Genomic DNA, 15,574 nt, shown 5'->3' on the forward strand with positions numbered 1-15,574 from the left:
TGAACAACAACCACAGGTCTCTAAAAAAGCCTTTGTACTACTTCTCTTGTGCAATTCTTGGTTGTAAAAATGTAATTAGTGATGTTTCTACTACTGTTTAAATTTCTATTGTTATCAAACCTGCCAACAAGTCCTTCAGTATTTTTAAAATTGATATTTCATCCTCATATTGAGGTTTCTGTCTAGAGATGTATAAATACTTTATGTGGCTCTGCTGAGTTAAATTATTAAAACATCTACTCTTTAAATCTGAGGGCTTTGAAGAAAAAAAATCAAATATATCTCTATTAAATGAATTTTCATCCTACCTCGTCAAAGCCCAGAATCCCTAAATAGATATATGGATAGATCCAAAAACAAAAAGAGCAAAATACCACATTAATAGGTCATTTTGTGTAATGTGTATATTTCTAGAATGAAAACAGGCCCTAGACAGAATGACTAAATGAATTGTATTTAAACCAAGAGAAACTTAAAGGATTCATAGACAATGGGGCGTTTTTTGTTTGTTTGTTTGTTGCTGTTATTGTTTATTTTTTACCAGACCTGTGAATTCATTAGCATAAGTCACTTCTTCTACCAATTCAGATCAGTACCTTCTCTGTGATTTATACCAAGAGAGTTACCTGAGACCCTGTAAGATTAAATGACTTGCCCAAGGTCATATAGCAGTTAAATGTCAGAGGCAAGACTTGTCTCTGGTCTTCCTACTTCCAAAGGGAGCCCTCTTAATCATAATGACACCCTGCCTCTTGACTGTTGTCTGCTGTTATTATTTACAAATAAATATAATGGATGCCAACCATAAATTTCCTTAAATTGTTCATTTCTAATTAATTTAGGTATAAAAAGTTTATTTTTCTCTCTTGGTTGGAATGATCACATGTTAGTTACATAAGTTCTAAACCATGTGACCAATTGTTAATGACATCATCAGAGAGTGGTTGAGAAAGATGGATGACCAATGACATCACTTCTCCTCTCACTTAATTTTAAGCCCTCTGCTACAGTCTGGCTCCCACCCTCATCATTTGACTGAAACTGCTCTCCCTGATCACTGATGCTCTCTCAGTTGCCAAATCTAATCTAAGTCTTTTTTAAATTTTTCTGATACCTGTACCACTGTTGAGCACCCTCTTCTCCTGGACATTCTCTCCTCTCTAGGTTATGACCCTGTCTCTCCTGAATCTCTCCCACCTCTCTGACCATTCCTTCTCAGTCATTTCGCTGTATCTTCATATTGGTCTCATCCATTAACCATGGATCTCCCCCCAGGCCCTGTCCTGGGCACCCTTGTCTTCTCCCTCTGCACCGTATCACTTGGTGAGACCATCAATAACCATGGTTTTAGTTACTATCCCTGTGCAAATGATTCCTAGACCTGTACATCAAACCCCAGCCTCTTTCCGGAGCTATATACTTGTATCACCAGCTGCTTATTGAATATGTCAAACTGAATGTCCCATAAGTAATGCAAAGTCACCATGGCCAAAACTGAAATACTTGCCTTTCATCCCAGACCTTTCCCTCTTTTGAATATTCCTTTCAGTATATGGAACAGTACCATCCTCCTAGTCACGCAGACTCCCAACCCGGATGTCGTCCTTAACTCCTCATGCTCCAATTGTTGCCAGGTTCTGTCGTTTTGACCTTTGCAGCGTCTCTTCTACTTATCCCCTTCTCTCCTCTGGCACTGCTTCCATTGCCCCAGTATTGGTCCTCCTCAGCTCTCTCCTGAGCTATTGCAACAGACTTCTGATTAATCTGCTGCCTAAAGTCTCCCCAACCCTAGTTCATGTTCCACTCAACCTCCAAAGTGATCTTCCTAAGGCAAAGGCACATCTGATCATATCACTGCACCCTCTCCAATTCAGTGAACTGCAGTGGCTCCCTATTACCTTCAGGATCAAATAGAAAATCTTTTGTTTGAAGTTAAAAACCCTTTACAACCTAGCTCCTTTCCACCTTTCCGATTTTCTTCCACTTCACTCCTCTCCAAGTACTCTATAATGAAGCAGCGTTGAATACTAGAGACTCACTCTTCCTTTTATAAGGCACTCTACCTCACTCCTCCCTTTTCATTAACGTCCCCCATGCCTGAAATGCTCTCCCATCTCACCTCTTTCTTCTGGATTCCCTAGCATACTTCTAGACTCAGCTGAACTTCTATCTTCTGCAAGAGGCCTTTTCTACCATCACCATCTCCCTGCCTCCACCTTCCACAGTGCCTTCTAAAATTAACTCCCATTTACACCATCTATACCTATATACATAGTTGTTTGCAAGTTACACTGTCAGATTTATTTCCAACATTGAACTATTTGACAGTACCAAGGCCCTTGGTAGTTAGAATTTGCTTTTCTAGGTTTTTAATAACTGTGGCCAGGGCAGCTAGGTGGCCCAGTGGATAGAGCTCCAGGCCTAGTGTCAGGAAAACTCATCTTCTTGAGTTTAAATCCAGCCTTAGACACTTACTAGTTGTGTGACCCTGGGCAAGTCACTTAACCCTGTTTGCCTCAGTTTCCTCATATGTAAAATGACCTGTAGAAGGAACTATCAGGCCACTCCAGTATCTTTGCTGAGAAAACCCCAAATGCGGTCATGAGGAGTTGGACACGATTGAAAAATTACTGAAAAAATGAACTGAAGCAGGAAGTGTCACTTAACCCTGTTTGCCTCAGTTTCCTCTGTAAAATGAGCTGGAGAAGGAAATGACAAACCACTCCAGTATCTTTGCCAAGAAAACCCCAAATGGGGCCACAAATAGTCAGACACACAACAAGTAACTGTGGCTACTGGAAGCAGAACAAGGGCACTGAGTGTCCCTGCCATTCCCAAAGATCTTGGGCATAGGGTCTTGGGCTGATTTCACCAGAGTAAGAGGAGGGGGTGGTGGTGGTAGTAGTTTGGCATGCCAGGTTCATGCTGGTTCCCTATCACTCCTTCAGGGATCATGGAGATGATTACTTACAGAGCATAATAGTCAGTTTATGAATTCAGTGCCCTAAAACCTTATGCAAGCCCAAAACATAAAAATTTCAAGAAGGCTGAAAAAACAGAACCATAATGGCTTGTTAAAGGAAAAGCTGGAAAAAAAAGTCAGGAATATGCAGAGAATAAACATAATCTCTAAGAATAATGTCTGGAGAGGAAACCATTTTTCTTTCTCATAAAACATTCTTTGATTGATACCACTAGCGGTAACAGAATAAGTATCTAGGCAGAGCATTCCTTTATTCATCTAATACTAACAGCTAACATTTATAAAGCACCTCGAAGTTTACCGAGTACTTTAAAGACATTATCTCATTTGTTTCTCAACCATGAAATAGGTACCATTGGTATCCTCATTTTACATGAGTCAACTGACCCTGAGAGATTTGCCCTGGGTCATATATCCAATAAGCATCTAATATGGAATTTGAACGCAGGTCTTTCTGATTTTAGGTCCAGCACTCTCTCCTCTCCAACATACTTATTTATTTATTGCTTTTTGGAGGTGGGAAGGCAAGGCAATTGGGGTTAAGTAACTTGTCCAAGGTCACATGGCTAGTAACTGTTAAGTGTCTGAGGCTGGATGTGAACTCAGGACCTCCTGATTCCAGGGCTGGTGCCCCATTCACTGCACCACCTAGCCACCCCAGCATACTTATTTATTCAGCAAATGCTTACTAAGCCCTGATTATGTGCATAATGCTCTGTGCATGTATAGGTCTGACTATGTGGCATTTTTTATTCATTGTGTCTCACCCCTGACCATCTATCTACTGGTCATAAAAGGAATCAGTTAAGGGAGCGTGATCATCATCATGACAAGGTAGACAACTCAAAGTACAGACCCCATTGAGAGTTGGGCAGCAGTATCTTCCATACATAATGAAGGCTGCAGCATCTTAATCAGGATGGCAACCATCAAAACAATGGCCACACTATTGATTTTCTTAGAAGGTTATGCAGAGGCTGCCATAAAAACACACTGCAAACATATATGCACAGAGGTATTCTGAGGAGAGGCTGATTTCTTGTTTCCCTCATGCTCCCATAGTTATTCCAGTCACATTTCAGCTTCAGGAGCTGCAATTTGTAACACAATCTTTGACACTTTTTTGGTTCCCAAGAGGAAAAAAGTGCTTGATTGTACCCTCTCCCTCTTGCTCTCGCTTGCTCTCTCCCCTGAAAAAGCAGCCACTCTCTTCATAACAGATGCAGAGTAAATTACAAAAGACTCATCTGTTGAAGTTTAATTTCATTTTCACTGCCATGTTTTCAGATAATAAATTTACTTCTTCCTCTGCAAAGATTAGTATATTTTCCCCTCATTTTAACAATGACTATACTTGAAAAAGATAGCAAAAAGTAATATTCCTTTCTGTCATATTTTTCTTTAGAAATTAAGCTGAATATTTCATTCTCACTATGTTTTGAAGAATACTGAGAGCTGATCATTGACAAAAATGACTTGGTAAAATGACCAGCAGTTCTAATGCTCAAAATCTGGCTCTCTTTTCCTAAATCAGTTACCTTCAACGTCCCCAAGGCTTTAAAATGTCATAATATGGGAAGCAACATGGGGGATGATTGGATTTGAGGCACAATACATATTTGTTGTGGAACCTCCCTGATTCTGTTTCCTTACCTGTAAATTGGGCATAACATTTACACATCTACCTCAGCTGGAGAATGGGAATAATAACATTTGTACTCTCTACCTCATGGGGCTATTTATGAGGAAAGTGCTCTATAAACCATGAAAACCTTTGTAAATGTCAGTTATTAATATGGCTATTTGCCTTTCCCAGTGTTATGGGTGGGGAAATGACAAAGATGGGAAGCTCTAAAAAAAGGATTGACAATTTCTCAGTCTTTAAAGTACCATCTAATCGCCCTGGTTGAGGAAAACGTGAAAGGAGGATATTAGAGAAAGCTTATGTATGCTCCTGCTCAGCAGTTCTCCTTTCTTTTCTCTTTTCAAAAATAATTTATTAAGCCCCTTTTATAAATGTTGCTGGTAACTGGCCCCACTGAAGTCAGACAGAGCATAGGGAACAGATGTTTTCTGCTTTATCCTCCACCCTTGCCAATATTACTTTGTGTATTATATATAATATCATATGTGTGTATGACTTCTACTTATCTACAGTACATGTTGTATTCCCCTAGTAGAATGTAAGTTACTTGAGGATGGGGGCTGTTTTGACTTTGTTATATCCCCAGATGCTGGAACAGTACCTCACACATAACAGTTATTGAATAAATGCTCACCAAAGTGAGATGAATTGAATTGAGAGATGATAAACACAACCACTGATGACATGCTCTACGAAAGACTCTCCTCCATGCCAGGCTATGCTGCCAAATACTTCAGAGTGGAAGAAGTATAGACTAGGGGAAGAGAACTGAGTAGAGAGGAAAATTAAAACTTACCTTTAACTTATTCTGTCTTCCCATTGGCATCAGTACTTCAGATCTGGCCATAAACTTTGTATCCCCTGAATCCTTGATACCGGCTAAGTGGTGCAGGTATGGCTAAGAGTGCTGGACCTGGAATCGGGAAGGCTCATCTTCCTGAGTTCAAATCCAGCCTCATACACTTAGTAGTCATGTGAACCTTGACAAGTCACTTAACCCTTTTGCCTCAGTTTCCTCATCTGTAAAATGAGATAGAGAAGAAAATGGTAAACCACTCCAGTATCTTTGTCAAGATAATCTGAAATGGGATCAAGAAGAGTTGGACAGTACTGAAAAATGACTGAATGACAACATTTATTTTAAATAATATTAGCTCAACATTTATTAAACACTTCTTATGTAAAGGGCACTAGGCTAGGTGTACCTCTTTTGTCTTCTTTGTTAGTGTGATATAGTATCCACTTCAAACTGGCTCTTTCTGACATACTTTGAGCAAGTATTCAAACTAGGAATTACTAGGGGAAGGAAAGTGGAATAGTCAGTAGGATTCTGGACTTGGAGTCAAGATTTGGGTTCTAGACCTACCCAGGATATTTATTAAATGAGTGACCTTGGGCAATTTGTTTAATCTCTCTCTTCCTCACTATTTTCATCTGTAAACAGAGGGAGTTAGACTTGGTGGCTTTTGAGGTGCCTTTTAGCTCTAAATCTAGAATCCTATGAGTCGAGTGTTGTCCAAATAAGTAATAATGTACTCTCGGAAGAAAAGAACGTCACCACTTACGTCAGTAGTAAAATGGGAAGAGGGACTGTGAATTTGGAATGTTGTGTATACTATCAGTTGAGGCTGTATTTTTTGGTTTTCTTTAACCCTTTGGTAAAAGAGAGATCTCAATGACAAGCATTGTCTGGAAATCACTGCGATGTAAATCTCTTGGGTAACAGTAAAACATTTTTTTAAAGAGTGATATCCAAACTCAAGAGATAAAGGTAAATATAACATGTGGATGTATAACTTAGAGATAGAAACAGGAACCTGATGACATTCAGGTCAATGACATCATGCTCAGAAAGCTCTGAGCACCAGTAAATGTTTTCTCATTTATTTGGATGAAATTCAATCAGGTTCCTAAATGAGTTAGGGAAGAGTGAGTTAAGCCTGACAAAATTGGATGCAGTGCAATCACACTCCATATTTATTGGGTGCAATTCAATCCGGGGTGTAAATTTGCATGAACATTTGCATATGCAGGAAAAGGTAAGGACCACCAATTTTAACAAGAGGAGCCTAGCTTTCCCATCCTAAGATAAATAGCTTTGGCACTGGAAGGGACCTCAGAATCCATCTACTCCAAGCCCCTCATATTAAAAATGAAAAAACTGAGGCTCAGAAAGTTCAAGTGGTTTGTTCAAGATCACATACGTGATAAGCATCAGAGGTAAGATTTGAATCCAGGTTTTGTGGTCCAGATCAGTGCTTTTTCAACTCTGTACTGCATTCTTGAGCTATTTTGTTCCCTGGAGGAAAAAAAAAATGGAAGTAATCCTAATGGCATGGCTACCAGATCTGTTGTAAATATCACAAAGTACTCTCCACCTGCAACACATTCATCCTTTGTATGTTATGTCAAGAAAATTACTTTGGTTTTAACTGAAGAGAATTAGGAACAAAAACTCCTTCCATTCTTCTTATTCTCCCATGCCTCTTATATCATAAAGATGGATGCTTCTGGTGTCTGTTTTAATTGATAGACAACAAAAACACATTATTCCCAACTGTGTTCTGATGGATGTTTTTAATTGGCCTGGTCTGACAGCCATGAGTGCAGAGCTGAAAAAATGTCATGATAAGCATAAATGTTTCCCTGTAATTTATTCTTTTTCTTTTCATAGACAGGTTAGGATGGAATGCACATTGGTGTCACTGTGTCTTCTGTGCAGGGTTACCTGTACTTTATTGCTTTGGACTTTGTTCCTGAGAGAGACTCTGGATTACTGCCTTCAAATGCTTTCATTCTACTTTCATGACAATACTTTCTCACCAATACTAGGATTTTCAGTCAAGCAGGGGAATTAAGTTTAGCCATTCTGGTGATGACCAAAAAAATAGTGATGGGTCATACAATATAGCCATTTCTAGGGACCTGGATTCAAATGCCTAATTGCCTCATGTTTTACAAATGGATGACTGGTTTTGGTTCCTAGTCTCCTAACAGGAAGCATAGCTGAACAAAAGATGCAAAGAATGAAATTAACTTGGCAATTCCCATGACCCTTTTTCCCAGTTCCCAGTAATTTTAAGAGTCTGTTTTGGAAGAGTTTTATCTTTCCTAGGGTGTAGGTTAAGAAAGCACTTTGAAAGGTATAGTAACTCATCCTAGCCATTATTTAATAATTCTAGGTCAAGGTAACATCCTAAGAAAAACTGTTTCACCAAAGATAGCTCTCTTTGGGCATTTTCCATTGTTGGCATGACTGTTACAGGGATGAGAGCTAAGCAACTAACAATTGACTGAACGGTACTCTGAAGGACAGGGATTCTCTGCCTTGCTAGGTTCAAAACTTTTGTTTTACATTTTCCTCTTTATTATGAATTTAATAGCCATCAACAATGTAGAGCCTATATAAAATTGCATGCCATCTTGGGGATGGGGAAGGGAAGGAGAGGGAGAAAATTTTAAACTCAAAAGCTTGTGGAACTGAATGTTGAAAACTAAAAATAAAAAATTAATTAAAGTTTTAAAAAATAATCATCAACAAACATGTATATATAAAAAAGAACAAAAGAGGGTTATATATAAAGCCAAAATATTCTGTTACCTAGTTGCTGGTTTTTCAGTGTGTGTCAAATTAAACATTGTAATAACAGAATCACCATTTTTCTTTCTATTTTTTTTTTTGCTTTTTTGGGGGGGAAGGGGAAATTGGGGTTAAGTGACTTGCCCAAGGTCACATGGCTAGTAATTGTTAAGTATCTGAGACCAGATTTGAACTCAGGTCCTCCTGACTCCAGGGCAGGTGCTCTATTCACTGCGCCACCCCTGAATCACCATTTTTCTAGATCCTCTTCAGAATACTTTCTTCTGTGTATGTTTTCATGTTTTATTGGTATTCTTGATTTCTTTTATTTTCTCTTCTTTATCACTACCCACTAACTCCCTCTCCTAAATAGAAATGCTCCCTTATAATAAATAGAGTCAAGCAAAACAAACTAACATGTTGGCCATGTCTGTAAATGTTATCTCTTACTAGATTCAAAATTCAGCTAGACGTAAACTCAGCAGGTCAGATTTCTGTCAGCTAATATAAAACCCTAATCCTCTCTATGATTCTCATTTAGATATTCCAGTGAATGCCCTTAGGATGCCATAGTTAGAATAATCTGTACCCATTGTTGTCTGGCTAACAAAATACGATCACAGAGGCATGGTAGCAGAACCTAATCCTGGCCTGAAAGGAGGGAAAAAGAGATTATAACATTTAAAAGTTTTCTGTGATATGGACTGGCTAGCTTGGAAATTTGGATATAGATCTGTTTCCTTCCTCCCCATACAATTTTTAGATTGAATCTGGCCCAGTCAACTTCAAAGTAGAGCTCAGTTTATAGAAAATGATCCTTTCACTGAGTTCTAGAGCATTGCCTCAATTATCCTTTTTTGTTTCTTTGGAAAAATCCAATGACTACAGATTGGGTAAAAGGATCTCTATTCTTATCCACAGCTATCTATTGCAAGCAAGGGCTTAAACTGGCAGTGACAAAAATGCTGTAAAAAGCAATTATAAATTGCACATAAAAAGCCTATATCAAATTTGTTTACCACCTTGGGAAGAGAGGAGGTGAGGGAGGGAAGGAGAAAATTCAGAACTCAAAAGTTTTTCTAAATTAATGTTAAAAATTGTTTCATATGTAATTGGGGAAAATATTAAAAAATAAAAAGCAATCATAAGGTATATTTTTATTATTTTAGAAAAAGGGAGAAAAAGGCACTATTCTCCAAGTCCTCCAGATTGAACACATTAGAACCATATTTAATTTCTTTCTCTCCCTCAAATTCAACTCATCAAAAAGTCTTTCTGGTTTTTCTGCATAATGTCTCCCCTTCTGTTTCCCTTGTCAGCATCCTAAATCAGCCTCTCATCATCTCACCAATACATCACTGCCAGAGTTTCTATCTTTCTCTTCTACCCCTCTACAAATTCTACAAAGGCCTAGGATCATAGGATCATAACTGCAGAACTAAAGGGACCTCATGGTCATCTAGTCCAACACCCTCATTTTACAGTTGAGGAAACTGAGACCCATAAATGATAAGTGACTTGCCAAATACATATAGGCCATAAGCATCAGAGATAGGATTTGAACCAAGGCCTTCTGACTCTGGAAACATAGTTCTTTCCACCCTCCTGTTAGGAACCAATTAGGAATTTATGAGGCTTTCCTGTTTCTTTTCATGCCAGATCAAAACTCCTCTATCTAGTCCTCAGGGACATGATCCTGTGCCCCAGTTTCACAAACCTCATTTCTAATTATTTCCCAACAGACTATTATTGACAGCCAAGAAAATCTTCTATCCATGTGTCATTCATAACAGTTTCCTAATCTCCAGTTTTGTGCCTTTGTATGCTTCATCCTTTAATTCAACCAGAGGCATGATAAGAGTAGAGAGCCTATCTTTTTTTTCTTTTTAATCACCTTCATATACAGTCCTAATATTCTGCTCTAGACAATTAAGATGCAATTAGTATTGACATTTGTCAGACTGAACACCCAATATAATGGAAATCTGACTTGCCTCTTAAGCTGCTTTTTAGACGTTTTGTTCTTTGTCACCCTGAAGGCCAACTTCTATGCATTCATTTTCTTGCTATATGTTAAATTCCATGGAATATGGGTCTCCTTGACATTCCAGTATTTAATAAAGATTAACAGATTTTTTTTTGGCAGGCAATTGGGGTTAAGTGACTTGCCCAAGGTCACATGGCTAGTGTTAAGTGTCTGAGGTCAGATTTGAACTCAGGTCCTCCTGACTCCAGGGCTGGTGGTCCATTCGCTGTGCCACCTAGCTACCCTGATTGACAAATTTAGAAAAGAGAATGACATAAGCTCACCTAGTCATTGGGTTTTTTAAAATTTTGTTTTATTTAAATTCATTTGTATTAGAGGTCAGTACTGTATAGTGACTAAACAATATGTTGTTAATCCTGGTGGTCATTTTTCAGTCATGTCCAAATCTTCATGACCACTTTTGGGGTTTTCTTGGCAAGGATACTAGATTGGTTTGCCATTTCCTTCTCTAGCTTATTTTACAGATGAGGAAACCGAGGCAAACAAGGTTAAGTGACTTGCCCAGGGTCACACAGCTAGGAATTGTCTAAGGCTGAATCTGAACTCAGGAAAATGAGTCTTCCTGACTCCAGACCTGGAACTCTATCCACTGTTCCACCTAGCTGCCCAGTTAAGTGATTTATTTGTCACCAAAAAGTTATTTGTAACCAAGTTTAATGGCTCACTTCTGAAAACTCTCCTACTAAGAAGGCCAAATCTATTGAGCTCAGGAGAGCTAAGCTGCAGTGGGCTAAGCCAATTGGGGGGTCCACATTAACTGTAGTGTCAATATAAATATGGCTTCTAGAAACAGGAGGCCCACTAGGCTGCCTAAGCAAGGGTGAACCAGCCCAGGTCAGAAATAACAAATCAATATTAAGTTTCTGCACTGATCTGCAGTGAGATTAGCCCATGAATGACCACTGTGCTTCTAACTTGAGTGAGATAAGAGAGAAAAAGAAAAGGAGGAGAAAGAGGAGGAGGAGACAGACAGACAGACAGACAGAGAATGTGAATAGTTATTTGCTTAAGGAACTACAGATAATAATTAAAACATTCATTTACAAAGGAAGAAAGTTAACTGAATTGAACAAAATTAAGGCATATCATTAAGTTATAAGATAATTGAAAGTTTTAAAGGAAGCCACCATGCATTAATGCACAATGAAATTTTTCCTAACACATCAAAAAATTATTTTTTGGATAAAGTGGTTTAAAGTAAAATTTGTTAGAAATACAATATATATCTTGACTGTTCACTTCCTCATTAATCATGTGTACTTGTGTAGGCAAGATACATTCTATCTTCAGATGAATTGACTTCTTATTTTCAAAAATCTCTCAATTTCAAAAATACCTGAAGTGAGGATAGGGGCGCCCAGGACTAAGACAAGACATCTCAGAAATCATCAGTGCTACATCAGTAGCCAGCAAGTACCACCTGAGAGTGCAGGGTCCTAAGGTGACTGCACTCTATCCTGAATCTCTCTGTTGACTGTAAAGGACACCTAGTTAGATAATGATTCCTTGCCTGTGGTCCTGCCCTGCAGAATCTGTTCATTAACAACAGACTATTGTGGATATCTGCCTGATGTCACTAAATCAGGGAAAAGGGTTAAAAAATAATTTTCCAAATGAGATCGTAAAACTTATTGAAAAAAAATTCATATAAATAGAAAGTAGAATCAGACTAAGTCAAGGACCAATAGAAGAAATGGAATAGAAGAAAATGAAAAAGAGAAGTGAAAAGCAACAAATAAAATAAACACATGCAGCAGCAGCAGCAACAGCACAAAATATAAGAATAATCAAAATTCTTAGAACGAAAAAATGTGTGGTTTGTCCTTTGTTCTCAAAGAGGACCATGACACCATAACTTGCAGCTGACTTTGATTTGAGTGAGGAAGGGTTGTGCAAGGTCACCAGTCTGACTTTCTTCACCAGAGCCATCTGGGTCCACTGGCCAGATATTCATCAGGATGACTGGAGATGGCTCAGAATGTACTGGGAGACCTTAGCCCTTTTAAGCTAAGCCCTTTTCAGGTTCTCACTTTGAGTGAGGCAATACTCATTCAATGAATAGGCCTAGGTCTCTTTAAGAAGTGGATGGCCCCTTTAATAAAAAAAATCAAATTTGCTGTACCCCCAGTATCAGTGAAGGGCAAAATCTTTGTTCAAGAATATTTGATAAATGACATTCATGATGTAATTGAGAAGAAATGGACAGAGATGGGTAATGACAGCATTATAGATCTTGAAGAAATAAATTATTCTTAAAAAAGTCTGTATTCAGTGGCTTGAAATTAGAGTTGATGTAACCAAAGAGAAGCAGGCCTTTAAAATATGGGTATATTTATAAACATCTGTATGTATGTGTGCACGTGTACACATGTGTGTACGTGTGTATACACATGTGTATATATACACATATATCTATTTACATATGCATATATCTTTTTGTCCAAAAATAAAACTGTAAGCTACCCTTTTCTTTAACATTTTGACTGCTTGATACTAGGTTGCTTGTTTTTAAATTGCCAAAATATGATGGAAACTGGTCCAAATTGTCATATTATATATATATATATATATATATATATATATGAAGTAGAAATTTATTTAAATTAAAATTTTTGATCATAAGGTTAAAAAATTAAGAATGCATTTGGGGGGGTTAATCTACAGAAATATGGCAGTTAGCTATATGTTTCATTGCTGGGTTTTATATAGGACCTGTTACAAAAGAATCCTAAACTGCTCAGCTTGTGATCATATAGGAAATATGGAACTTCAGAAATCAATCTGACTATTCCCTGAACCTTACTAAGAATTTAACTGCTTTGTCTGAGTGGATTCTGCTTTAAGAGAGAAATCCAAAATGATCCCCTTTGCATCTTCCCCACTCTTCATTCAACCAAAAATATTGTCCTCACCTGGTGCCCCTGATGGACACCTGAAAGATAAAAGATGGTAACTTAGAAAGGATAGGTTGGATCCTAGAACATCCTTAGCTTTCCTCCTGCTGTTGACTTGTACCAGGATCTCCAGTCACCTGTTCCCGCCCTCTTCGCCATTACACAACGCAGAACTCTCCAGCTACTATCTGGTATCACAATGTGTCCCTCATTCCCTTACCTCAGTTTATGTATTACTTTGCAAAAGAGGTAGGAAGATGAAATATAACGAAGTGGACATCTAACATATGATCTCTAAGCAATATACTGGCAAATTAACCATTTGAATGGTTATGAATCTAGTAGAAAACAAATAATGTTGTTGCTGCCCAGTCATTTATCAGTCATGTCTAACTCTCTATGACCCTCTTTGGGATTTTCTTGGCAAAGACATTGGAGTGGTTTGCCGTTTCCTTCTCCCGTTCATTTTACAGATGAGGCAACTGAGACAAATAAGGTTAAGTGACTTGCCCAGGGTCACACAGCTAGTAAGTATCTGAAGCTGAATTTGAACTCAGGAAGAGGAGTCTTCCTGACTCTAGGCCTGGCACTCTCTCCGCTGCACCACTTACCTGCCCAAAGCAAATAATGATATATGCCTATTTGTCATTTGGAGATAAGAATAATCAGAAATAGTTGCAGAGTTACTATTGTTGCTAAAAAAAAAAAAAGTAGCTGTTTTCAGACCATTCAGACCGTCCAGCAAGGCCACATTGCCATCCTAAAGTAGTTACCTATTTGCATACATATCATATATAGAATGTAATCTCTTTGAATGTTGGGACTATTTTATTCTCACCAACAGAGAGCTGGCCTTTGAATCAAAATGACCTGACTTCAAGTCCCACCTTTAATGCATAATAGCCATTAATGGCCCTTTGATCCTGAGCACATCATTTAGTTTCTTAGTTACAGAGCAGGAGTCATATCACCTTGGTAGAAGGAGTTTCTTCCCTAAAGAGCTCCCTACCGTATTTAAATCATATGTCTGGAACAATAAAAAAAAAAGTTCTAGGAACAGCTTAGCACAGTGTTCAAACACAGCAAGTGTTTAAAAAATGTCTATTGCATAATAGTATGCTACAAAAGTGGTTTCAATTACCTGACCAATCTTTGGCTTTTCTAGCCTGAAAATATTAATTTCTTTTTCTTTTCTTTCTTTTTTTGTGAGGCATTCAAGGTTAAGTGACTTGTCCAGGGCCACACAGCTAGTAAGTGTCAAGTGTCTGAGGCTAGATTTGAACTCAGATCCTCCTGAACTCTATCTACTATACCACCTAGCTGCCCCAGAAATATGAATTTCTAAATATTAATTGTACTTTAATTTCTTAATGTGGAATGACTAACATGCAGTTATTTACTTTTTTTAAAACTGGGAAGTTCTGAGACACATGCTGAATATGGCTGAATTAATTCTTACTTTCTTTTTCCCTTCTAGTTCTGACCAGCGAGTGCCCTGTTCTTCTTCCTACCACAGTTCTAGCTTACATGCAGGTGATGGTGTCACAAAAACAGGACCCATGGGCCTTCCAGACCTAAGACAAGTGCCAACTGTTGTGATTGAATGTGATGACAATAAAGAAAATGTGCCTCATGAATCTGATTATGAAGATTCCTCCTGCCTGTACACAAGGGAAGAGGAGGATGAGGATGAAGATGAAGATGATGACAGCTCATTATACACTAGTACGTCTGAACTGTTCACCAGATCCCCCTTCCCCAAATAATTTTTTTCTGTTGTTTCCTTAAAGTATAAGGAAAATCCAAAATGAAACCATTCTTCATCTTCTCCTTAAAGGGGCTGACTGTGTCACCATAATTTTTTTTTAGTCACAGAGAATGCTCAGTAATTAATGCTAACTGTTGTGTATGTAATTATTCATTTTCATTCAGGCACCAACAACCTTGGGAGACCAGAATTTAAATTTCCTATTTAGGTGTCTTGAAATGTGCTGAGAAAGGAGAGAAAAGTTCAAAATCCATCATTCTAGGCCTGAATAATAAATCCATCTTAAAATGGCACTCATTTGAATGTAGCATGAGCTATAGTTCTGCTAATTTGAGATAAAATAGGGGAGAAAGAGGAGACAGAAAATGCAAAAAATTCTCAAACCTTTTGCTAACCAATAGCTTCAATTTTCTTTCCCTCCAAACCATTTAACCAAACTACTGATAACTAACAGAACTATGTCATTTGAGGCGAGAACAACATGATTGAAGGATCTCTAATAGGAGTATTAGTGATAGTCAAAAGGCAAGTTGAGGGAAGAACCAGTGATCCAGTGGTATTAGCAATCCACAAAATGAAAAATCAGACCCCTAGTCATATAGAGCCTATTGTATCCCAAGAAATAGAATATCATTGGCTTCCTATGGTTACCAATAA

At 38.1% G+C, this 15,574-nt stretch overlaps 1 protein-coding gene across 7 annotated transcripts in view; it reads left to right on the forward strand.

Annotated features, from left to right (window-relative positions):
- PHACTR1 (phosphatase and actin regulator 1) overlaps positions 1-15,574 on the forward strand; it is a 695,847-nt gene that overhangs the window by 605,021 nt on the left and 75,252 nt on the right. For all 7 annotated transcript variants that reach the window (XM_069092414.1, XM_069092412.1, XM_069092416.1 and 4 more), the window contains one exon: positions 14,627-14,874. In XM_069092414.1, coding sequence (XP_068948515.1) covers positions 14,627-14,874 — 248 coding nt within the window. The remainder of the gene's footprint in view (positions 1-14,626; positions 14,875-15,574) is intronic.

The sequence above is a fragment of the Petaurus breviceps genome, unplaced genomic scaffold (assembly GCF_028583685.1).
Source record: "Petaurus breviceps papuanus isolate PSGF00001 unplaced genomic scaffold, PetGlider_PUasm1.0 190, whole genome shotgun sequence".
Lineage (NCBI taxonomy): Eukaryota > Metazoa > Chordata > Mammalia > Diprotodontia > Petauridae > Petaurus > Petaurus breviceps.